General features: G+C 47.6%; 4 protein-coding genes across 7 annotated transcripts; 1 reads left to right on the forward strand and 3 right to left on the reverse strand.

The window, feature by feature from the left end:
• Positions 1 to 9: 9 nt before the first annotated feature.
• On the reverse strand, positions 10 to 5,466 carry ndufaf5 (NADH:ubiquinone oxidoreductase complex assembly factor 5). The gene is made up of 12 exons (XM_026323868.2): positions 5,148 to 5,466; positions 4,815 to 4,855; positions 4,671 to 4,734; positions 4,537 to 4,584; positions 4,149 to 4,252; positions 4,018 to 4,057; positions 2,020 to 2,217; positions 1,753 to 1,813; positions 1,463 to 1,546; positions 953 to 1,035; positions 513 to 600; positions 10 to 480 (listed from the first exon to the last, which is right to left on the reverse strand). The coding sequence occupies exons 1-11, from the start codon at positions 5,346 to 5,348 to the stop codon at positions 514 to 516; spliced, it is 1,011 nt and encodes a 336-aa protein (XP_026179653.1). The 5' UTR covers positions 5,349 to 5,466; the 3' UTR covers positions 10 to 480; position 513.
• A 675-nt stretch (positions 5,467 to 6,141) lies between these two features.
• On the forward strand, positions 6,142 to 11,668 carry esf1 (ESF1, nucleolar pre-rRNA processing protein, homolog (S. cerevisiae)). Of its 3 annotated transcripts, none has more exons than XM_026323923.1 (14): positions 6,142 to 6,214; positions 6,792 to 7,147; positions 7,720 to 8,063; positions 8,278 to 8,391; positions 8,605 to 8,714; positions 8,971 to 9,123; positions 9,234 to 9,348; positions 9,456 to 9,612; positions 9,742 to 9,915; positions 10,001 to 10,128; positions 10,206 to 10,299; positions 10,512 to 10,597; positions 10,686 to 10,841; positions 11,124 to 11,668. In XM_026323923.1, exons 2-14 carry the CDS (start codon positions 6,814 to 6,816, stop codon positions 11,478 to 11,480), a joined length of 2,322 nt encoding a protein of 773 aa, XP_026179708.1. In that variant the 5' UTR covers positions 6,142 to 6,214; positions 6,792 to 6,813; the 3' UTR covers positions 11,481 to 11,668. The 3 variants fall into 3 exon arrangements, with proteins under 3 accessions (XP_026179708.1, XP_026179710.1, XP_026179709.1); XM_026323925.1 differs by having other exon boundaries at positions 9,748 to 9,915; XM_026323924.1 differs by lacking the exon at positions 6,142 to 6,214 and adding an exon at positions 6,625 to 6,708.
• On the reverse strand, positions 11,581 to 17,270 carry acaa1 (acetyl-CoA acyltransferase 1). Its single transcript, XM_026323926.2, has 12 exons — positions 16,991 to 17,270; positions 16,236 to 16,329; positions 15,722 to 15,779; positions 15,570 to 15,649; positions 15,417 to 15,459; positions 15,218 to 15,316; positions 15,027 to 15,107; positions 14,100 to 14,290; positions 13,847 to 14,026; positions 13,007 to 13,062; positions 12,606 to 12,751; positions 11,581 to 12,499 (listed from the first exon to the last, which is right to left on the reverse strand). The coding sequence occupies exons 1-12, from the start codon at positions 17,168 to 17,170 to the stop codon at positions 12,424 to 12,426; spliced, it is 1,284 nt and encodes a 427-aa protein (XP_026179711.1). The 5' UTR covers positions 17,171 to 17,270; the 3' UTR covers positions 11,581 to 12,423.
• A 469-nt stretch (positions 17,271 to 17,739) lies between these two features.
• Positions 17,740 to 22,501, reverse strand: LOC113140190 (BTB/POZ domain-containing protein 3-like). 2 transcript variants are annotated; one of them, XM_026323960.1, is made up of 5 exons: positions 22,270 to 22,501; positions 21,895 to 22,125; positions 21,052 to 21,142; positions 20,578 to 20,696; positions 17,740 to 20,434 (listed from the first exon to the last, which is right to left on the reverse strand). In XM_026323960.1, exons 2-5 carry the CDS (start codon positions 22,041 to 22,043, stop codon positions 19,402 to 19,404), a joined length of 1,392 nt encoding a protein of 463 aa, XP_026179745.1. In that variant the 5' UTR covers positions 22,044 to 22,125; positions 22,270 to 22,501; the 3' UTR covers positions 17,740 to 19,401. The 2 variants fall into 2 exon arrangements, with proteins under 2 accessions (XP_026179745.1, XP_026179746.1); XM_026323961.1 differs by having other exon boundaries at positions 19,402 to 20,434; positions 22,351 to 22,501.
• Positions 22,502 to 22,986: the final 485 nt, after the last annotated feature.

Below are 22,986 nucleotides of genomic sequence, written 5' to 3' on the forward strand. Positions count from 1 at the left end.
ATCCACAGGTTTGGTCTTCAACGTTTTTAATTAACATCTGAATCTACTGATGAATCCATGTAGACACAGAAATCCTGAAACAGTACCATGTTCATTTCTACTGCTGCGTATAGAAGACTACAGATTTAACAGAACCAGCAGGCCGTCTCCTGTTCTGCAGATGTTAAAGTGTGTCCGACCACAACAAACACAGCTCCAGTGTTTTCTGCCACTTCAACTTCCTCCTGGATTGAGTCACTTTTATTCTGAAGTTGCAACATCACAGCTGCTTTTCCCCAAGTTCCTGTTTAAAGAAACACAAGTGTCCCTGAGCTGCTTTGTTTGCTTATTAGGAACCCCTGAGTCGGACCCAGGGGTCGGGGGTTCAGTTTGTGTTTCACAGCAGCACAAACCGCAGCCCCCTCTCACTGCTGGGTTAGACTTACTGAGGGGTTCCCAATAAACTGGACACTGGGCCTATATTTGACCCAACTACAAACCACTGATGTTTCAATAAATTCTGGGGGGGGGGGGCTATGACTGGGCCGGGGGGGGCGGCTGGTTGAGCTTTGACAGATCCCCAAACGACACGCTGGCTGAGCCTCGCTTCGCTGGTTTGGCCTGAGAGAGACAGAGATTGAAACCATTAATTCACGTCTTCACAGATGAGACTGATGGATAAAACCCAGCAGTGATGGACTTTAAGGAACATGATAATCCCATAATCCCACACAGGCTGTCTGGTTAAACAGTTGGACTCTGGGAAATGTAGTACAAATCAACAAGAGGCAGAGCTGGAACCATGTCACTCAAGAGAAATTCACTATGAGGACACCATATTCATTGGTGCTGTCAGTCTCTGGATGGGATCTGGACTCAGGGACTATTCTGTACTTGCTTTGTTTGAACCTTGTCCTGGATCTTTTTTCTGGAGCCCTTTTCCTCGAGGAGCAATGGACCTGAGGTGTCTTACCTGTGACTCATGAGGCTTCCAGCCAATCATGTAGAGGATCTCAAAGGTGGCGGGGATGGATCCGTCCTCGTTACCATACATCTCTGAAACATTTTCAAACAGAGGCATCGTTTAGTGCTGGGCTGTAACTAAAGGAACAGTCCAACGTTTTGTTAGTGTCTGTACTGAGACAGGTCTGACATCCTGAACCCTCGGCTGCAGGAAGAGGAAGTTACAACATTAACAGCTGCTCTGATCGTCAGTGCAGTGATGACAGATCCGCTTCATAGAGGAAGGACTCATCTCTAAAAGTGGAAAAACAGAAGTGCCAAAAATAGGACCAGCAGTTGGACCGAAATAAACTTGTATGAGCCCGTTTGTCAGCTGACCGTTTCTACAATAAAGATGCTTTATCCTGTTTTTATGGCCAGGACGACAAAATCCCAACCAGGGTCCTGCTGTTCGGTGTCTGTGTGGTCAGTTGGTGTTTAAGAGTAACATGTTTTCATCATGTGACAGGATGTGACTCACCTTTATAAATGGCTGCAGCTGCTAATATGGTGTCCCGGTGCAACATGGACTTCCTGTTCCAGGCACAGTTGCTCTCACCCATCCCTGCTCGGCTCACAAACAAAAGCTCGTGTTGTAAAAAGCTGCTGGTGTCAGGAACCACTTTAAGTACAGACGAAGAACCTAAAGGTTGGATTTCCTGTGGAGCTTCATTCTGTTGTGCAGGTGTACCTAATAAACTGACCACTGTCAGTCCAAAGCAAACAGCAGATCTGAAATCAGCCGCTTTTCAACACTGAAGCAGTTTGTACCTTGTAGATCCGTCATGACTTCAGTGATTCCTGGGTAGTGAACCTGAACATCATCAGTGTCCTGGAACAGACAGAGACAGAGGGGAAGCATTAACGTGGTCGCGCACGCACACACACTGATTTTCAGATAATTACAAACCAAAAATTTTTACATTCAACTGATTCGTCCAGAGTGAAAAGAATAATCAGTCTGTTTGGCAATAAACCTGATCCTGATTCTGAGTCGTCTCGTTAGAGAATCTGAACTTTGACCCGAGGCCGTCTCACCACAGTCAGCATGTTGAAGCCCGCCTGGCCCAGCAGGTTGCCCAGGTCGGTGACGGCGGTGTAGGGGGACACGTGGGGGGAGAATCCTCCCTCCCTCTCGGTCTCGGCGAGCTGGAGGGAACAGCGCAGCTCGTACAGGGTCTCCCCTCCCACCATGGCCCCGATGAAGACCCCGTCCGGCTTCAGCACCTGCTGGATCTGAACGGTAACACAACACACAGCCAGAGACCAGAGGACTATTTCAGTCGTCACACGTGTTGACAGGTTCACCTTCATACTGCAGTACAGATATCACAGCATTGAAGTACTTTATATACTTCTGAATAAATGACGTTAACTACCTTATATACTTCTAATTTGAAGTACTTTATGTACCGCTGGGTAGCTGACGTTAACTACCTTATATACTTCTAATTTGAAGTACTTTATATACTGCCGGGTAGCTGACGTTAACTACCTTATATACTTCTAATTTGAAGTACTTTATATACTGCCGGGTAGCTGACGTTAACTACCTTATATACTTCTGATTTGAAGTACTTTATATACCGCTGGGTAGCTGACGTTAACTACCTTATATACTTCTGATTTGAAGTACTTTATGTACCGCTGGGTAGCTGACGTTAACTACCTTATATACTTCTAATTTGAAGTACTTTATGTACCGCTGGGTAGCTGACATTAACTACCTTATATACTTCTAATTTGAAGTACTTTATATACTTCTGAATAAATGCCGTTAACTACCTTATATACTTCTAATTTGAAGTACTTTATATACTGCCGGGTAGCTGACGTTAACTACCTTATATACTTCTGATTTGAAGTACTTTATATACTGCCGGGTAGCTGACGTTAACTACCTTATATACTTCTGATTTGAAGTACTTTATATACTGCCGGGTAGCTGACGTTAACTACCTTATATACTTCTGATTTGAAGTACTTTATATACCGCCGGGTAGCTGACGTTAACTACCTTATATACTTCTGATTTGAAGTACTTTATATACCGCCGGGTAGCTGACGTTAACTACCTTATATACTTCTGATTTGAAGTACTTTATAAACTACTGGGTAGCTGACGTTAACTACCTTATATACTTCTGATTTGAAGTACTTTATATACTGCTGGGTAGCTGATGTTAACTACCTTATATACTTCTGATTTGAAGTACTTTATGTACCGCTGGGTAGCTGACGTTAACTACCTTATATACTTCTGATTTGAAGTACTTTATGTACCGCTGGGTAGCTGACGTTAACTACCTTATATACTTCTGATTTGAAGTACTTTATGTACCGCTGGGTAGCTGACGTTAACTACCTTATATACTTCTGATTTGAAGTACTTTATGTACCGTCGGGTAGCTGACGTTAACTACCTTATATACTTCTGATTTGAAGTACTTTATGTACCGTCGGGTAGCTGACGTTAACTACCTTATATACTTCTGATTTGAAGTACTTTATGTACCGCCGGGTAGCTGACGTTAACTACCTTATATACTTCTGATTTGAAGTACTTTATATACCGCTGGGTAGCTGACGTTAACTACCTTATATACTTCTGATTTGAAGTACTTTATATACCGCTGGGTAGCTGACGTTAACTACCTTATATACTTCTGATTTGAAGTACTTTATATACCGCTGGGTAGCTGACGTTAACTACCTTATATACTTCTGATTTGAAGTACTTTATATACCGCTGGGTAGCTGACGTTAACTACCTTATATACTTCTGATTTGAAGTACTTTATATACCGCTGGGTAGCTGACGTTAACTACCTTATATACTTCTGATTTGAAGTACTTTATATACCGCTGGGTAGCTGACGTTAACTACCTTATATACTTCTGATTTGAAGTACTTTATATACTGCTGGGTAGCTGATGTTAACTACCTTATATACTTCTGATTTGAAGTACTTTATATACTGCTGGGTAGCTGACGTTAACTACTAAGGAACTAGGAAGTACTTCCTGTTGTCTCACCTGTCTGAAAGCACCAGGCAGGTTGTTGATCCAGTGCAGACTGACAAGAGACAGAAGACGTCTGAGGTTAAACACATTCCACCACCTCCAGTCATGTGACACATCTTCAGAAACCTGTGGTTCAGACTCACCTCAAGCTGCTCACCACCAGGTCGAAGGTGTTTTCTTTAAAGGGCAGAAACTCCTCGTCGGCCAGAACGCAGTGAGTCGGGATCTCAGTCTGTTTTCTCTGTTTCTGCAGGTCAGAGAGAGAAAATCCTCGTTAGCGACTTTATGTTCAGTCCAACCTCCAGCGGTAAAAACACTTTTGACCTATTGGACACAAAAACCACCTTATTCCCTGGACCTGATTGGAAACGTTGAATGTCACGGCTCATCACAACACAACCTGACAAAGACGGAGGCAGCGGGGGAGTCTGGATGAATCATGTGGTAACACCCAGAGGGCGACCCCAGCGGAGTGTGTGTTAAACGTTAGATGGTGTGTGTGTGTGACGTTATGGCGTTGGTCTCACTCACCAGAGTTTTCTCTGAGACATCTGTCAGGAACAGGCGCTCCACCACGTCCTGAAACACCAGCAGACAGACTCAGGTGTGTTTCACTCTCACCTGTTTCATGGACAGACGGGACAGATGCAGGTGCACGACTCTACCTTGTGTAGATGTTCTGCCATGTGACCTTTTCCAGCTCCGATGTCTAAAGCCAGAGGAAACGTCCTGAGGAGACAGGGGGTGCAGACGTGTTGGACGGACTTTAAACTCTGGTTAACAGAATCTGGACACAGACATGAACCCACCTCGCAATGTCGTAAACGCGATCGGCCACTCGGCTGCCCACCTGCAGGACAGAACAGAGTTTCAATCCGTCTCCACCTAAATCATTTTCATAAAAGCTTTGAGGGACTTGTCTGACGGAGACGAAGACACAGGTGTGCAGTCCGTGGGAAGGTGAAGAGCTGAAGTGCATGCAGGGTCTAACAGGGCCTGACAGGGCCTTGCCCTCCAGGTACGGCCCCTCCAGGTACAGCCCCTGATAGACTCACTGTGATGCACATCACACCTGCTGGGTGTTGGTACTGAGGATTTACCTGTCGCTCAGGTACGAGTTACCGCACACCTGGTTCTCTCACCTCGTCCCGCAGGTAGTCGTACTGGTGGCCGTCCCGCAGAGCCGCAGCCCAGTTCCTCTGCCTCTTCTTCATCTCCCTGTTGAACACGTTCATGCTGCCCCTGCCTGACGAGGAGGACGCGGTCCGGGTCCAGCGACCTGAGGAGGCCGCAGGAGGAGCGCGGACGGTCTGCAGGGCGCGCCCGCACAGTCTGCTGCTCATGGCGCCGCTTTCAGCTGCGGGTCTGGACCAGCTGCGGGTCTGGACCACCTGCGAACCAGCACAGAAAATTAGCGTCCAGTCCTGCGCGCCGGATGACCCGAGGGAAGAGCGACGGGGAAAACACGGACCCGGATTCTGCTGGGCTCATTGAAAACTATGGAAACGGATCACAGCCTGGAACTGGACTTCAGTTTATTCTGTCTTAGACGAGTCAGAATCAGAATCAGAATCAGAATCAGAATCAGAATCAGAATGAGCTTTATTGCCAAGTGAGTGTGCACACACACACACACACACACACACACGCACACACACACACAAACAAGGTACAGGGGGGGGGGCTCCAGTGCGAACAGACTTAAATACAAATGCTACAAAGGGTCAAACAGGAAACATAAATGCTACAAAAAACTAAAAGACTAAGAGAAAAATGCACCGATAACCTGAGAAACAGGATGAAAGGGGAACTAATTGATGCGCAAAGACTAAAATTATTATCTTAGTATTTCAATACTAGAACCAGGAAATAAATTAAAATCCGCCTGACAGATTTCTGTGGAGATCATTTTAGATTTAGCTCAAACTGTTCCTGTAGTTTAAATGTCCTTAACACAAAGAAGAATATTTGAGCTGAAACTAATTATCATTTCATTGATTAGTTTGTCAATGAAAAACCGACTGAGCTGTTACGTCACAGCTGTGGTGAAACATGAAACTGGTTTTTAACCAGTAACAGGTAAACTATTATTTAGACGCCGTTTGTCCCTCGTCGGCTGCCGTCGGAAAAAGGGGGCGGGACGAAGAAAGGTCACGAAGCAGTTGCATGCTGGGAAAACACGTGTGGCCAAAGGCAGAGCGAGGAAACGGTAAGTTACATTTTTATATCGTGTTGTTGTCGTTGTTTCATGTCGTTGTCTCGTTTTAAAACGTGTTTTCAGTCTCTCTCCCCAGAGACGGTCAGCTGTTTGGTTCCCGCCGTTTGCATTTGGTTTGTTTACATGTCGCTGAACCGCAGCTGCGGGTTCTTGCGGGTTCTTGCGGGTTCCGACCAGAACATCGGTGTTTCCGACACCGGAGCTTTAGCTTGACCGTTTGTTGTTATTGTTTATAAATGTCCGGGATCCAGGGTTCTGGGCTTTTACTGTGAAAGAGCAGCAGGTCTGACTCCACTTCCTGAGACTACAAATGTTTATTTTTATCTTTTATTATATTTTTAGTTTTTTTCTTAGGCCGTTAAATACTGTCTTATATTATATTATACAATGTTCTCAGAGCCAAGAAGACTCAGTTTCTTTGAGTAATTTAACAACAGAAGGTTGTTCCAGCTGATCCACCACAGAAGGTTTAACAATCTTTACATGTCAGTAAATAACTTAAACAGCTGGACGGTTCCAAGGGCAGGTTGGACTCCACCCAACATCATCTGCTCTTTCTGTTTGGCAGGTGACGCAGACCTTTGGGCCCCATGTCGTCCCAGAAGAACCAGGATGGCGATGAGCGCTTCCTCCGGGTCCAGAAAGACCCGCGCTTCTGGGAGATGCCGGAGAAAGAGCGCAAAGTCAAGATCGACAAACGTTTCCAGTCCATGTTTCACGACAAGCGCTTCAAGGTGAAGTACACGGTGGACAAGCGAGGTCGTCCCATCAACCACACCTCCACAGAGGACCTGAAGCGTTTCTACAAACTGTCCGACTCTGAGGATGAGGATGATGAGGAGGACCAGGAGGACCGGAAGAAGAAAGTGAAGGAGAGGCTGGTGGGGGCCGACAGAGGAGAGCAGCCTGTTGTGGAAGATGACGGTTTGTTATTTTCACACTTGCTGCATCTCAGCCACTATAGTTCACTGGGCACCAGTACAAGGGAGATCTGGTTTCTGGTCTCGGTACAGGTGAGGAGTCTCAGTGCTGCAGATGGTCTAAGTCTGACCGACTGATTTGCTACTGAAAAATAAATTCATCACATACAGAGTGAAGTTTCTGAGACAGGTCTAGGTTTAACTTAAGATGGAAGAAACACAGAGGTAGTTTATTAGTGTAGAAGAGTTTGGACTGGATGACTCTCGGGACCAGGCTGCAGGTTTTTACTCTGTGGTCTTTAACTCAGACCATAAACAAAGCAGAAAAGGAAAACATGACGGGGCAGAAAACTCTGGTGACTACGTAGAGCTACTAATAAACTTTCCTAGCTAGTTTTCTCAAACGCCTCCTCCAGGTTATACCAGGTTGAAGAAAGTCTGGCCCAGGTCTTACCTGCAGGGGAACAAAATTATGAAACAGCGACTCTAAGTTGCTGCTGTGCTCGGTACAATAATGTGAGCAGCTGAAAACTGAACGTGAAGTCTCTTTCTCTGGCTGTTCCTTATTCTCCACAGATGACGAAGAGGAGGAGCAGCAGCAAACAGAGGACGAAGATGACGATCTGGGAGACGCAGACGGCAGCGAGGAGGGGGAGGAGGACGAGGAGGAGGAGAAGGAGGAGGAGAAGGAGGACACAGCAGAGGAGGAAAGTGATGTGGCGAGCGGTTTGGATGAGTCCGGTTTGGACTCGGAGGAGGACAGTGACAGTGGGCCGGATCTGGCCAGAGGGAAGGGCAACATAGAGACCAGCTCAGACGAAGATGACGACGATGACGTGGAGGTCATCTTGCGGCGAGAGGAAGAGGAGATCGAACACGACTGGGGAGAGCTGTGCAAAGACGCACCGCGGAGTGAAGAGGTGAGATGGCGTCTGGTGGGGGAGAAAGGAAACTGTTTTGTATGGCACCAGATCACAACAGTCGTCTCAAGGGACTTTCCATAGAACCCGACAAATCCCTTATGAGCAGCGGACAGGAAAAACTCCCTTAACAGAAGAAACCTCCAGCAGGACCGGGCTCAGTTCACCTGCCTCGACTATAACACGTGTGTGTGTGTGTTTGTGTGTGTGTCAGGTTTCTACCCGACTGGCTGTCTGCAACATGGACTGGGACCGCATAAAAGCCAAAGACCTGCTGGCTCTGTTCAGCTCCTTCACGCCAACAGGAGGCGCCGTGCAGTCTGTCAAGGTAGGAAACTGAACTACAGGAGGTGAGGTCAGTTTTTATCACTAGAATCCACCTGCCTGACCAATCAGAGAAGTCACTGACAGATAGATCGACTGTTAAAGTGGCTTCAGCTCATCACTGGACATGGTCGAACTTTTCATCAGGTTTAGTTGATGAACATTGAGTCTGTGCACCAGAGATGAGCAGCAGTGCATGCTGGGTGTTGTTGTCCAGATTTACCCGTCAGAGTTTGGGAAGGAGAGGTTGAAGATGGAGGAGACGCAGGGACCAATGGAGCTGAAGGCACTGCCCGACGACTCGGAGGACGACACAGAGGAGGAGAGGTAACACACACACACACACACACACACAAACACACCATAATCTCACCTGAACAGGAGTCTTCACCTTGTGGGGACCAGTGTAAACCTCTGTGGGAAGGTACGAGCTCTGACCTCAGAGATAAAACTGTGCTGATTTACTGACTTTGTAACGGAGCCTCTGTTATTTCTGGGGCCTGGCCCTCTAACGAGTGTGGGTCAGGGTTTCTAAATGAAGAGTTCTCCCTCTGGATTTGTGTGTGTGTGTGTCTCCTCTCAGGGTTTACAGGGAGAAGGTGCGTGATTACCAGTTCAAGCGTCTGAAATATTACTACGCAGTGGTGGAGTGCGACTCGGCCGACACAGCCGCCAAGATCTACCAGGAGTGTGACGGCTACGAGTACGAGAGCAGCTGCTCCGTCCTGGACCTCCGGTACTGGCAATAAACCCGAGGACACACAGAGCACCAACCTAAAACCCAGAGTTTGGTTTTCTGCTTCCTTTTTAAGATTCTCTGTATCTGTCCTGATCTTGGCTAAACAGGTTTGTTCCTGACGAGGTGAAGTTTGACGAGGAGCCTAAAGACACGGCGAAGGACGTCAACCTGTTGTCCTACACACCCAAACTGTTCACCTCGTCTGCCACGGCCGCCTCGAAGGTAAGAGGACCTGCGGCCCCTTGTTTTCTCTTTCGCTAATTTATTCTTTCTCTTTGGAAATGAGTGTCTGTGGGAAATATGAACATCTGTTGTGTTAAACCAATCAGGTGCAGCTGACGTGGGACGAGATAGACCACGAGCGTGTGACCGCCATGAACAGGAAGTTCAACAAAAACGAGCTCCTGGACATGGACTTTAACGCCTACCTGGCCTCCTCCAGTGACGAGGAGGATGAGGAGGGAGATGAAGAGAATCCAGCAGAGGGTGAGAAACACTTTGGAAATCAGTGACCTGAAAAATACAAGATGTTGTATATAACCTGAGTATGTTTCCGCTCTTCTTCTTCTGTGATGAGATGAAGCGACGCTGACGGTTTTGTCTGTTTCCTTCAAGTCGCAGTTAAAGAGACAGAAGAGCCTGTTGTGGAGGGAGAGAAGAAGAAGAAGAAGAAGAAGAAAAGTGAGGAGCAGATCTCCAAGTACAGGAATCTGCTGAAAGGCATCCAGGACAAAGACAAGAAGCTGCAGGAAGACAAAGACATGGAGATGGAGATCACCTGGGTGCCAGGTACCAGGACACGTTCTAACCCTAACCCACGTCTGTGTTTGTGGCCCCACTGGCTTTACTTGATCGTGTGTGTTCCTGTGTGCAGGGCTGAAGGAGACGACGGAGCAGCTGGTGAAGAAGAAGCTGGAGGCCAAGGACAATCTGACGCCCTGGGAGGACTTCCTGCAGAAGAAGAAGGAGAAGAAGAAGCAGAAGAAAGCTCAAAGGAAACAGGTGAGCAGAGAGACGGACAGGTGCAGGTGGAGGAACAGCTGCCGTGAGATTTAACTGATGTTTCCTGTTGACCTCAGGGAGCAGCAGCAGAAGAAGAGCTGAGCGACGATGAGCTTCCTCCAGACGTCGACCTCAGCGACCCGTTCTTCGCGGAGGAGCTCGGCGCTACAGGTTAAACCTCCCAGATCAGTTAGAAACGGGGACGTTATCTCTGTTGTTCCTCTCCACGTTTGTTTTCTTTGATCGAGGGCTTCGTAACAACACGACTTCACTGAGGATCAGAAACTTTATTCAGCGTGTCAAAGGAATCAGATGAGGGGAAATGTAGTAGTTGGTTTTAAAACAAGCAGGAAGCTTTGGGTCAGTGTGTGATGTGTCTGCAGGGATGAAGAAGAAGCAGAAGGGAAAGAAGAAGCAGCAGGAAGAGGAGCGAACGGCTGAGGAGGAGGAGGAGCTGGAGAAACAAAAGGTCAGAGGTTAAACTAAGCTCATCACATCTGTCACCATGACAACCACCAGGACCCCCTGAACCTGTAACGCTGTTTCTGTGTGTTCAGGCTGAGATGGCGCTGCTGATGGAGGACGACGCGGCCGACGCCAAACACAAACATTTTAACTACGACAAGATCGTGGAGCAGCAGAACCTGAGCAAGAAGAAGAGGAAGAAGCTGCAGAAGAAGAACAAGGAGCCCCTGGAGGAGGACGACTTCCAGGTGAGACCGATTTGATTTGAATGTACAAACATCTGTCAAAAACTACAGTTGGTTTATTAGGAACCCCTGTGTCGGACCCGGTCGGTTTATTAGGAACCTCTGTGTCGGACCCGGTCAGTTTATTAGGAACCCCTGTGTCGGTTTCCCTGATAAACCGACCGTTGGGTGTTTGACGCTCATCCCAGTTGATTTGTAAAGAAACACATTGAGACTGTTCCTGAAAAAAAAAAAAAAACAAACTTGTGGGGACTGTCTGTGTGACGAACCGTTTTCTGTGTCCAGGTGGATGTTAAAGACCCTCGATTCCAGGCCATGTTCACCTCCCACCTGTTCAACCTGGACCCGTCCCACCCCAGCTACAAGAAGACCAAAGCCACACAGAACATCCTGGCCGAGAAGCAGCGCAGACGAGAGGAGGAGCAGCGGCGGCAGGTGGAGGTCTTCAATGCTCAGAAGGCCAAACCCACACAGGTGGAGCCTGCTGCCGGTAAACAGGAAGTGGCAGGGCAGAAACGGGACCCTGATGCTGACTCTTCAACAGCAAAGAAATCAATGGACCCCAGTTTGTCTCTGCTCATCAAATCGATTAGAAACAAAACGGAGCAGTTTCAGGCTCGGAAGAAGCAGAAGCTCGTGTAGGTCTGAGGGGAAACGGACTCCAGACTCTTTTTGTTCAGGAACGAAATGGCAACAGCAGGAACAGAACCTGGACTGAGGAAGATTTAGAGTAAACACATGACCATGTTGAGCTGATTTATTTTTATTTCTACACAAGAATCAGAAAAAGTGCATTTAACAGAGTAATTAAAGAGTCACTGTAGTTAACACACATGTTAACAGTTTGGTCCTTGATGGTTCCTACCACGTAATGTGTTTATAAAGGGGGTAGCCTGGGTTCTCATACCAGCAAACCTGTTTACCTTCTGTTTGTGCCACATTTCACACCAAATCCTGTTTTGGACTCCACTTCCTAAAGCTGCTTCACAATAAGAGCTTTTAACATGAAGATCCAGTTAGAAGCTACAAGCTGCTGGAGACAAAGCTGTTTAGTTAAACCTAGAGAAGCTTAGCACTGGTGCGGCAGCAGGAAGCTTTTATTGTGAAGAAGTTACTGGGAATGTGCCATCACAGTGTTAGCATCGTTAGCGGTGCTGATCTGCAGTAGAAACAGGTCTGACCCACTTCATATGGACCTGTTCAGCAGATGAGCATAGGTCACAGGGATCTGAGGTGCTGCAGGCCTCGGGCAGAACCAGTGAGCTTGGCCCGACACCCCCTCACCCCTGATTAGATCAGCATGAAATCAAAGGCACTAATCAGCTGCTACTTGTGTCAACGCTGATGCACAGCAGCACGAAATCACCAGGAGATTATTGTTTAAGACTCTTTAGCCCCTTTCAGACGTGGAACCTGACTCACACTGTGAACCTGTCCTTCAAACCTCTGATTGGATGCATCAGACCAAAGTCCGTGACACCACAGCTCGGTCTGGGTCATCCCGGGTCCACGTGTCAGGAGCCGTGTGGGGAAAAGCATCTTCAGGTTGGCCGTCCAGTCTGAAAGGGGCTCCGAGTCAGCGCTCCTACACTCCAGGGTATTCGAAGACAGCAGCTGCTCCCATCCCCGTCCCAATGCACATGGACACGACACCGAACGCCCTGCAGACGACAGTCACAGCAGGAAAGCACCTTTACCACACCTGAGCACGTTTGAAATGAGTCCGTGACATATAAAGAGTGGGAGGGTGCAGCAGCCGAGACGAACCTCCTGCCTCTGCGTTTCAGCTCGTGCAGCAGCGTCACCACCTGTCGTGCTCCGGTGCAGCCCAGAGGGTGACCCAGAGCGATGGCGCCTCCGTTCGGGTTCACCTTCTCCACCGGGATTCCCAGTTTCTCCACACAGTACAAGGCCTGAGCAGCAGGAAAGACTTAGTCCACAGTTCATCACAAAACAAACCAGAATTCTGTCCCCAGGCCAACAGGACGGTGGGAAAATGACCAGTGTGAACACAAATATCAAATGTACAGAAACCCAGAGTTACTACATCCTCTCCACCATCCTGGTACCGGGATGGAGACAGAATCCCACACTGCTCAAACTCCTGTGGGACAAAGTGGGGAGGTAACAGAAGTGTTCACATGGATTCGGTTTTCTGATGGACTCACCTGACTGGCGAACGCCTCGTTGATTTCAAACACGTCGATATCCGCCACGGTCAGTCCTGAGGGGGGAGACGGACTCGTTAAGAGCAAAGTGTCAAACTGACGCCAGACTAGAAAACCCACGGTAACAACAGCAGTGATACACACAGTCCGTCTAATCAGTTCAGGTCCAAGTCCAAACTACAACATGTGGTCCTCACAAAGTGTGTAAACATCGTATGTGGACTATGTTCCGTATTTTCCAGACTATAAGTTGCCTGTAGAGCGACTTAGACAGTCATGTGACTTATATGTGTATATTTACAATCAATCTGTCACGTGGTCACTAGTGTTAGAGTCTTGACTCAGCTGAAGATATTAAAGTTAAAAGGTTCATGCCAAACTAAAACTCCTGGTGCAACACAAGTGAAAATGATAAAACAAAGAGACAGTAAACCTGAGATTCACAGTAGGAACGTTCCTACATCCTACTTCTCGGGGGTAGACTGTACCGCAGACTGCAGCTGAAACAAAGTTTGGAGGAGGAGGACACACCTCGTCATCTCCCCCCACCCCGATGTCTAGTCTACGTTGTTCATAGACCAATGTAGATAGATATAATTAGTATCATCAGAAATGCAACTTCAACAAGGCTGTTTCTGCCAAAAGAGACTTATAGTCTGGAAATTACGGTATTTTACACAACAACCCATAATAAGCTGCAGCACCACATTATTATTGCACCTGCTAAACTAAAGCACAGTTTGTTTCCAGTATGTCATGAAACCCTTGACCTGAACCCCCAGACAGAAACCAGCAGCCCTGTGACACCATGGACACACACACACACACACACACACGTACCGGCTTGTTCCAGAGCGGCTGGGATGGCGACTGCTGGTCCAATACCCATAATATCAGGAGGAACCCCCACCACTGCACTGGCCCTCAGGACCCCCAGGACCGGCAGACCCAGAGCCTCCACCGCAGACCTGCGACCAATCAGCACGGCCGCTGCTCCGTCACTCACCTGGCTGGAGTTACCTGACACAGAACATGCACGTGTTACCGCTGGGGCCGACTGATCCGCTCACCTGCTCGAACAGCTGAGACTCACCTGCTGTGGTGCTGCCGTCGGGTTTGAAAGCCGGCTGCAGCTTCCCCAGACCCGCCAGAGTCGTCCCCGGTCTGATCCCGCCGTCCTTCCTGACCGTCACCTCCCGCTCGTTACCCTCGTCGTCCACAAGCCTGGTGGACACAGGGACGATCTCCTGGTCGAACAGTCCGGTGCTCTGAGCCCGAGCTGCTCTGTGAGAACCAGGGGGAACCTTGTCAAACATGTCGGAGCTCGGCCATAATGCTAAGTACTTTATATACTACGTTAACTACTTTATATACTTCTAATTTGAAGTACTTTATATACCGCTGGGTAGCTGACGTTAACCACCTTATATACTTCTAATTTGAAGTACTTTATATACCGCTGGGTAGCTGACGTTAACTACCTTATATACTTCTAATTTGAAGTACTTTATATACCCCTGGGTAGCTGACGTTAACTACCTTATGTACTTCTGATCTGAAGTACTTTATATACCGCTGGGTAGCTGACGTTAACTACCTTATATACTTCTAATTTGAAGTACTTATATACCGCTGGTAGCTGACGTTAACTACCATATATACTTCTAAATTTGAAAGTAATTTATATCAGCTGGTAGCTGACGTTAACTACTTATATACTTCTAATTTGAAGTACTTTATTACCGCCGAGACGGGTAGCTGACGTTAACTACCTTATATACTTCTAATTGAAGTACTTAGATACCGCCGGGTAGCTGACCGTTTAACCACCTTATATACTTCTAATTTGAAGTACTTTATATACCGCCGGGTAGCTGACGTTAACCACCTTATATACTTCTAATTTGAAGTACTTTATATACTGCTGGGTACATATATATATTCTGGTTTAGTTTATCTTCGGGCCTTATGTTAAAATATTCTCAAACCTGGTCTTTGGGGAAAAAACCTGTTGAATTACTTTTGCTGTGAACTCAGAGCGAAGGCGTCCTGCTTCTCTCTGGAGACTCCGAATCTCTCGGCGACGTTCTCAGACGTGATGCTGCAGAAATAAACACAGAAACCATCAGGATGGTCACAGATCTCGACGTCCTCTGCACATCCGGCCTGTCGTCATCTTTCATTGTGGACCCCTCACGGAGCAGGTCTCACCCCATGGGAATGATGCAGTCTCTGGCCTTCTCGTTGTCCGTCAGCCTGGAGCTCAGGTCTCCTGGATTTCCCATGGACCGCAGAGACATGCTCTCCACACTGTGGCACACAGACATGCAAATGATGTCACAGTCTGGTCCTGCAGAGCATTACTTCATTTTATCTGTAGTTTTAGAGACCGAGTCACAGATAAACGTACCCGCATGCGAGGCCCAAGTCAATGGATCCGCTCCTGATGGCTCCTGCAGAAAAGGTTCAAATCCAGAAACATTGATGTGTTCTCACTGCTAGTTCCAAGTGTCAAACCCGTTTGTGTGAGACCATGATTAGTCTGAGTGAGAGCAGTTTTTACCTGCTATGTTGAAAAGAGCCTGCAGGCCGGAGGAGCACTGTCTGTTCACGGTGTAGACAGGAACCGTCTCTGGAAACCCACTGAAACCAAGTCAGAGTGAGACACACTGACCAGGACAGAGACAGCATCACTGCAGGACTCATCACACCTACCTGAGGAAGTGAGCCACTCTGGCCATCAGAGCACCAGCCCCGGGCTGCAGCACGTTACCTGCACACAGGTGAAGGTTTACATGGTAACCCACCTGGTTCTGGACTAAAGAGTCTTTTAAAGCAGTTGAGGACTAGAGTTGGTCCAGGGTTAAGTCACCTGGTAAAATCATTGCGTTAATTATTTCAGTCGCACAGGAGCGACAGTCACAGTTTAGTGCTGCAGCTCAGACAGAAGCTCCTCTTCCTGCTCCTTAGCTTCGTGGTCACGAACGTGATCAACCTGTTTCATACCTGACTCCACCTTCAGCTCAGCATATTAAAACACACTGGGTCTTTAGGACCCGCAGGTTATTAGACCAAGTGCAGCTGTTTGACGTGTGACCAGTTATCTCACCATCCAACCTGCAGTTACAACTGTTTGCTATTTTAAACACCTTCTGTTACATCGTTCTCAACCTCAGCTCTAATTTAGCCTCCTTCCTGTACACCTTTCAGAATAAAAGCCTCCTCTCACCCACACACACGTCTCCCAGCTTGTCGGGCGACAGTCCAACATCCGTCAGCACAGCTGTCATCGCCGCACTCAGCAGCTCGTCCGGCGTGGTGTCCTGCAGACATGAGGGATACTCAGGACAGGTTACACACATTAGGGTGGTGCAGCGGTCACCGACACTGGTCACCTGCTGGTTGTCCAACTATCCCTGCCCTTCCAGTTCCTGATTGGCTGAGCACAGCACAGCACAGCTGGAAAACCAGCAGGACAGGTGCCCTCGAGGACCGGGGTCAGTGACCCCTGGTGTAGCCGAGCTGACCCCAGACTTTGGACCAGTACTAACAACAACCCTTCATACCCCTGATAAACACACACACAGGGTCTCATAAATATAGAAGAACATCAGTGTGGGGCTGCAACAAACATGTTCCATTCATTGATTTATCTGATATTTACAAACCAATATCGAGATCAATGCAAACATCAAACCAGGAACATCCACATCCCCGTGTGAACAGCTGCATCACCAGATCCAACTAATCGATAAACACGTTTGTTTTCAATAAGAGACTTGTATCGATTAATATCGATTAGTTCCCAGCCTGCATCAGAGGCACATGGACCACGAAGCAGCTAAAACAGGCGGATTAACTTCGTTAAACTCTTTTTAATGCCGTTCGCTTTAAACCTGGTTATATGTTGTGGATCTGGGCGAACCGGGTCCAACTTTGTTCCGCTCACTGAACACCGAACAGCGCAGGTGCGAGCACGCTTACCTTAAAGGCCCCTCTCTTGGCTTTGCCGATGGCGGTCCTCAGTCCGTGGACCACAACCACGTCCTCCGGGCCGTGGCTCCGCACCGCTCCGGACCCGCAGTCCACCCTTCGCACGGCCCGCCTGCAGTCCGCGGAACCGGAGGGCGCCAGGTGCCCCGAAATGATCCGTAACCTGTGCATTCTGACGAGGACACACCTGAGGTGGACCGGAAGCTGAACAGCTGTTTAGGATGGACTCTGAGCTCTCCAAGCACGTCACTTCCTCTGTACTTCCGCATTCCTTCCTACGGGAAGAGAAGAGGGACAAACCTGTCGCATCGTAAATTTAATTTTTCACTACGTCAACGAAATAATTTTAAAAATATGAAACGTCTTATTGTTTATAACGTGTTTACACAGTCACATCTAATGTATTTATACATATAAATGATATAAGCTGATAAACCTGAACATGATCTTTTTTAAATTGATCTGTATTTTCTTTCTGTTAAAATATTGATCAGGTCCTTATCTATTTTCTTTGCCGGTGCCTCTGAGCCTGGTTTCATTCATACACGGTTCCTCATGGATCTACTGAAACAGAACAGACTGGAAGGATGAGTCCAAAATAATAAATGGTCATAAATTGAAAAAAAAAAAAAAAAAAATCTACTGAGCAGCGACATCCGAGTCCGTCTGCAGACCAGGGGTTTAAACACAGTCTGAACATGTATCATTAGATTATTAGAAAGTACATTAGAACAACACGAGAACGTCAGGGATCATTTTATTAGGAGAATGAACCTGTTGGACATTTTTATTGCAAACTCTCTGAACCACAAACCTCCTGCTGGTGCTACAAGGGAAGAACCACCAAAGTCAGCAGGACCCAAGGAGGGCGATGGGAGAACCAAGTTTCCTGTTCAACAACCAACATCACAGTGTTTCATAGCCGATTCACAGAAAACCTCAACAAACCGACTGCAGCTTTTATTTTCAAAGTTCAGCACATTCATAAGGCCACTGAGTCACCGCACATTCAAGCTGGAATCAGACCACAAAGACATCCAAAAATAAACTCAGGTATAAAACAGTCCGTCCCCAGGAATATAGTTACACAACTGCAATGATAATGGAACCATAAAGGAACAACTGAAGTGATGGTTTTACAAATAAAAGCACAGGAGCCACTGATGATACACAAGTAGTGTGAGAAACACGGTCAATACATTAAAAAACACAGATCAAGTCAAAACGCTTTCAGACGGCCTGGTGTGCTGCAGCTAGACCGCAGCTTCAGGGGATTATGGCTGAAACAACAACAGTTCATCAAAGCAGAGAGCCAACGGAAACAGAAACGTTTGGATTCAGCTGGAACAGTAAAGTCCCGCACAGGCCCAGAAGTCCAGCTTTTAAAGTCCTTCAGTAACAGCGGGGACGTTTCAGAGGAGGAGCAGGAGGACTTGAGCTGAACCACGCACAGACTCCGTCTCATCACACAACCTGTGGTTTGGATCAGCACGATCAGTTTTCTGTCCATGCCTGCAGGTCACTTTACCAGAGCATCTTCATGAATCTACATGGAGTAAAGTGTCTAAAAGCAGAACCACATGTCTATGAACAGGCAAAATGTCAATACTCAAATCATTTTGACACTGATGAGGCCGATTAAAGGAAATGAATAACTATTCCAATAGTTGTCACTTTTTAAGATTTACTGCTTTTTCAGTTTCAAAAACAATGAACTGAACATCTTCAGTTTTGTTACCGAGTACAGACAAATGTACGTGATCATGAGAACCACTGGGTGCTGCTCACAGCTGGGCTGGACCTGGAGAACAATGTTCTATAATTCTACACGTGCAGATCCAAACCACTGTGTCCACAAACCATCAGCATCAACACGCACTGGACTTCATTCTAACTCAGTCCCACACACTGTCCTGCTGCCACTAACACTCAATACAGACCAAATGTTGATTCATCCGCTGCTGAAAATAGTCCCCAGCTCCTCCTGCTTTAGAAAAAGATTCTTAACTGAAACTATATATTTGTTTTTCTTCATGGGAAATGATTATAACAAGAATATGGATTAATGAGTTAACATTTAACGTGTCCATTTCAAACCCACCTCCAGAAGAGAAGATGGATTAACACACACAGACCTGCTAGTGGGTATTACCCATAACACCCCTCTCCTCTGCAGATTTTTACCTGCCACTTTTAGTGTAACCAGGAGAAACTTAAACGGTGACCAGGACACAACACCAGCTGCTGCTGAGGTGGCCAGGAACTTCAAGTTTCCATCAAACTGTCTTTAGGTCAGGAAATCCAGGAGTCCCCTTCAACAGCTTCCTGCTCTACACTTTCAAAATAAAACTACACAAGGCAGTGAAGCAGAAATCTCTGTGGTGTCCTCCTTCCACTCCGGCTCAGGCGTAGAAGATGAGTTCAGGGATCTGGCCTCCCTGAACTCCAGTGCCGTTGGTGCTGTCCGAGGAGCACTGGAACTGGAAGGTCACTTTCCCACACTGCACCTCGGTCATGCCCTCCTGGCCAAAGTAACTCAGCTCGTTGCCGTCCAGCACCACACTGGCAGTGTAGAAGGTGTCGGGCTCAATTTGCACCGGGTACTCGAACCAGACGGGGAAAGTGCTGCTGGAGCCGTCTGAGAAGTACTTGATGATCTTCTGCGCCATCGGCACGCCCTGACGCTTCAGCTCGATCTTGGCGCTGTACTCGGCCGAACCGCAGCTGGAACCGTACAGGCCGAAGCCGGCGATGAAGATGCGCTTGTCCACAGCGAACTGGATGCTGTCACAGCGGCCGCGGTACCGCCACTGGTTGCTCCTGTAAGCACAGGACTGGAAACGGTGGCAGCGCTGAGGCGCCAGGCCTTTACGAGGTTTGGTGCAGAATAACAGTTCGGGCTTCTTGGCGGCGGTGTACCACAGGAAGATGTCGTTGGTCTCGTTGAGCGTGAGCACACCAGACTGCGCTGCTCCATTGGCAAACTCCTCCAGCCCCATGGTGGGGACACGGATCAGGTAGATGGCCTTCCCCAGCACCAGCCGCTTGTTCTCGATGGTCGGCTGCAGGTCTTGTCGTTGGCACTCAGCCTCGGCCCAGTTCAGCGCCGCCTCAAACACCACCATCTCTTTGGCGTTGAGTGTCTCCCGCCGCAGGATGCTCTCCAGCGTCTGGGTGTCGATGTCACAGAAGCCCTCAGAGCGCAGAGCGAGCTCGGCCTGGGCGTCGATCACCTCCCAGCAACGCTGCGTCAGGTCGGGCTCCTCGAACAGGCAGCTCTGGGACAGCAGCACGCAGGCGTTCTTGGCGCTCAGGCTGGTCTCCAGGAAGTTGACGCAGGCCCGAGCCAGGTGAGGCACAATGTACTTTTTGGCAGCGTAGAGGGTTGCGAGCACCGTGTCAGCACACAGGTCGATCTCATCACAGTAGATGTACCTGGGGCAACAGAACCCACGATCACAGGGAGACAAGAGGTTCACCTAAAACCTTTTGTGTTTTATGCTGCTGAAAATCTGCCAACACAGATTCTACAGGAGCTTTTACATTAAAAGGATAAAATAAACGAGAGGTCGACATACTTCAGCATGGCCAGGAATGAAGGAGGTTCCACATCGGGGATCCGGATCTCGTCCTGATCCTCGGCCAGTTCTCCGTAGAACATGGCGTGGAACACGGAGCTGCCCACAGCCAGGACATACTGTCAGAGCAGAGAACGACAAGACAGCGTCAGACACCAGATTCCCACCTGAGAGTGTGGTCATGTGACTGGACTGCAGTCTGTTACACTTCCTGACTGTAAACAGCACAAGCCTCAGTGTGAACCTCACAGTGACCCAGCCTCGTTTTGAAACCTACAGTGTCACTACACTGCACATCCCAGACACGAAACAAAGCACGACTTTATCAAAGATTCAAGGTAAAAGTTTTGTCTGTTTACTGAGAATTCTCTGACCGTTAATTTAAACTATTCCCGTTTTATCTTTGTACATTAATGAAAATCCACACTGCTGCTGGCGGCCGTGAGCCTTCATGCTGAGTCTGCAGGGTGTCACCTTGTGTCCCGGCACTCGTTGTGTCCCGCCGGGCGGCCCGACCACAAAGTGAACGTCTGCCATCATCTCGTTGTTGAACATGACTGAATTCCTACAAAGACACAGGATTAACCAGCTGCAATGATTCCTGTACAAATAAAACTGGTCCAGAAATTCAAGGTAAAATACTGGCAGGTGTTTTGGAATCACACATCCTCAATGGATGCAGAACTTGTCAGATCACACACTCGCAGGACAAGTTCTTGATCCCTGTGTCTTTGTGTAAACGGTGAGTTTTTCACAAACATAACATCAAATACATGAAGGATGATGCACGTCAGATACTGAAATGGTTTTGTGATTATATACCAGACAGAATCACCGACTGTGACTTGCTCTGCTCTGACGATGAAAAGCAAAAAGTTCTGATCTTATTCCAAGAAAAAAATCATACAGCACCTCAGCACAGCTGCAGTCTGAAAGGTTTGTTCAGTCCATGGTGCCTGTTACTTATTTAACCATTTCACAAAAACAAACTCTTTGGTGCTCAGGGGCCAGTTCTGCTCAGGTTTTTAAACTGAGGCTGAAAATGTTTCTTCTTTCACTGACTGGAAACTCATCTGAAGAACCACAAGGATCATTTTTTAATACTATTCTTAGTACTATATTTAACACTAATTAAATCACATTTTAATACCATATTTAACACTAATTAAAATCATATTTTTAATACTATATTTAATATAATTTTATTACTATATTTATTAGTACTTTTAACACCATTTTAAATAGTATTCCTAATAGTATTTATGATACTGTGTACAGTGTGCGGAGCCTCTGGGTTCTGTCCCGGTTCTGCCTCACCTCTCCCGAACGGTCGGGTACAGGCCCTGCCAGGTGCAGCAGCTCGGGGCGGGGCCGCAGGTGTTGTTGTTGGTCAGGTTCTGCTGCTGGTACTGTTGGATCGAAGCGGACGGCACCAGCTTCTTAGCGGGAAACAGCTCTGCGGCCATGGTGTCGCGGTCAGACCGCGGCCCGGATCATGGCCGCTCCGGGTCGAACCGTTGAGACGGAAGTCTAGTTTGTCCTCAGACCCTGCGGAGCAGAACCGAACCTCATGTAAAATCTGCTAAAGTTAGCAGAGCTAGTTAGCGCTGAACAATTAGTTCGTTAAAGGAGACACGAGAACAAACGACGTTAGACTGAGACAGACAGACAGACAGACAAACAAAAGTGAACCTGTTATTTCCTGGTAACTTTAGCATGCTGATGCTAGTCAATTAGCGCACTAACTAAACGGCTCGTTGCTTCGGTTCTGACCCGACTGGTTCGGCTGTTTGGTAAAAGCCGAGTATTCACGTCCTTTAGTGTCGTTGGGAGAAGTTTCTGCTCATGTTTTCAGCGGATGAAACAGTTTGTCGGTTTCTCAGCTGGACTGAGGCTTTGTTTACACAGGCCGCACTCTTCTTCTCTTCTGTTAAAGCAGCATTACCCGCTCACTGACGGGCCGCCAGCGCCCCCTGCAGGACAGACATTACAACTACACCAGGCGGCGGACACGTAAAATAACTTTGGCAATAAACAAACAAAATAAAAACTAGAACACAGGAGCCATTTTAGTTCCCCAACTGTATTAATGCTGCATGTGTTTGTAGCACCTCTGTTACTCTTTGTGGTTGTTTGGTAGCTATTTGTAGTTGTCTTGAGTCTCTGGGGTCACGTTACTTCTTTTTATTGCAGATCTGAGATTCAGGTTCTGCTCAGCTCCAAACAGAACCTGACATTTGTTCAGTAAATTAAGCCCAGTGCTCCCTGTGCTGTCAAATAAGCTCAGCACCCAATCACAGGATCACAAATTGATCCATGTTGATTTATAATGTTACTCTAATTGAGTATTGGTCTGAGTCACAGTTGTAATGACCAGTTAGCCCAGTGTTCCCATTCAGACCAGTCAGC

This window comes from Mastacembelus armatus, unplaced genomic scaffold (genome assembly GCF_900324485.2).
Source record: "Mastacembelus armatus unplaced genomic scaffold, fMasArm1.2, whole genome shotgun sequence".
In the NCBI taxonomy this organism is placed as follows: domain Eukaryota; kingdom Metazoa; phylum Chordata; class Actinopteri; order Synbranchiformes; family Mastacembelidae; genus Mastacembelus; species Mastacembelus armatus.

Excerpts from the sequence above, each read along its gene's own strand:
- ndufaf5 (XM_026323868.2), bottom strand. The coding sequence starts at position 5,348 with ATGAGCAGCAGACTGTGCGGGCGCGCCCTGCAGACCGTCCGCGCTCCT. Across the intron at positions 1,814-2,019 it reads GCTTCAACATGCTGACTGTG|GACACTGATGATGTTCAGGT; the intron begins GTGAGACGGCCT and ends TGTCTGTTCCAG. Across the intron at positions 1,036-1,462 it reads AGCTGCAGCCATTTATAAAG|AGATGTATGGTAACGAGGAC; the intron begins GTGAGTCACATC and ends AAAATGTTTCAG.
- esf1 (XM_026323923.1), top strand. The coding sequence starts at position 6,814 with ATGTCGTCCCAGAAGAACCAGGATGGCGATGAGCGCTTCCTCCGGGTC. Across the intron at positions 8,392-8,604 it reads GCGCCGTGCAGTCTGTCAAG|ATTTACCCGTCAGAGTTTGG; the intron begins GTAGGAAACTGA and ends GTTGTTGTCCAG. Across the intron at positions 9,349-9,455 it reads CTGCCACGGCCGCCTCGAAG|GTGCAGCTGACGTGGGACGA; the intron begins GTAAGAGGACCT and ends TAAACCAATCAG.
- acaa1 (XM_026323926.2), bottom strand. The coding sequence starts at position 17,170 with ATGCACAGGTTACGGATCATTTCGGGGCACCTGGCGCCCTCCGGTTCC. Across the intron at positions 15,780-16,235 it reads GCTGGGAGACGTGTGTGTGG|GTAACGTGCTGCAGCCCGGG; the intron begins GTGAGAGGAGGC and ends ACCTGTGTGCAG. Across the intron at positions 15,317-15,416 it reads GACTTGGGCCTCGCATGCGG|TGTGGAGAGCATGTCTCTGC; the intron begins GTACGTTTATCT and ends TGTGTGCCACAG.
- LOC113140190 (XM_026323960.1), bottom strand. The coding sequence starts at position 22,043 with ATGGCCGCAGAGCTGTTTCCCGCTAAGAAGCTGGTGCCGTCCGCTTCG. Across the intron at positions 21,143-21,894 it reads TACCCGACCGTTCGGGAGAG|GAATTCAGTCATGTTCAACA; the intron begins GTGAGGCAGAAC and ends GTGTCTTTGTAG. Across the intron at positions 20,697-21,051 it reads AACGAGTGCCGGGACACAAG|TATGTCCTGGCTGTGGGCAG; the intron begins GTGACACCCTGC and ends CTGCTCTGACAG.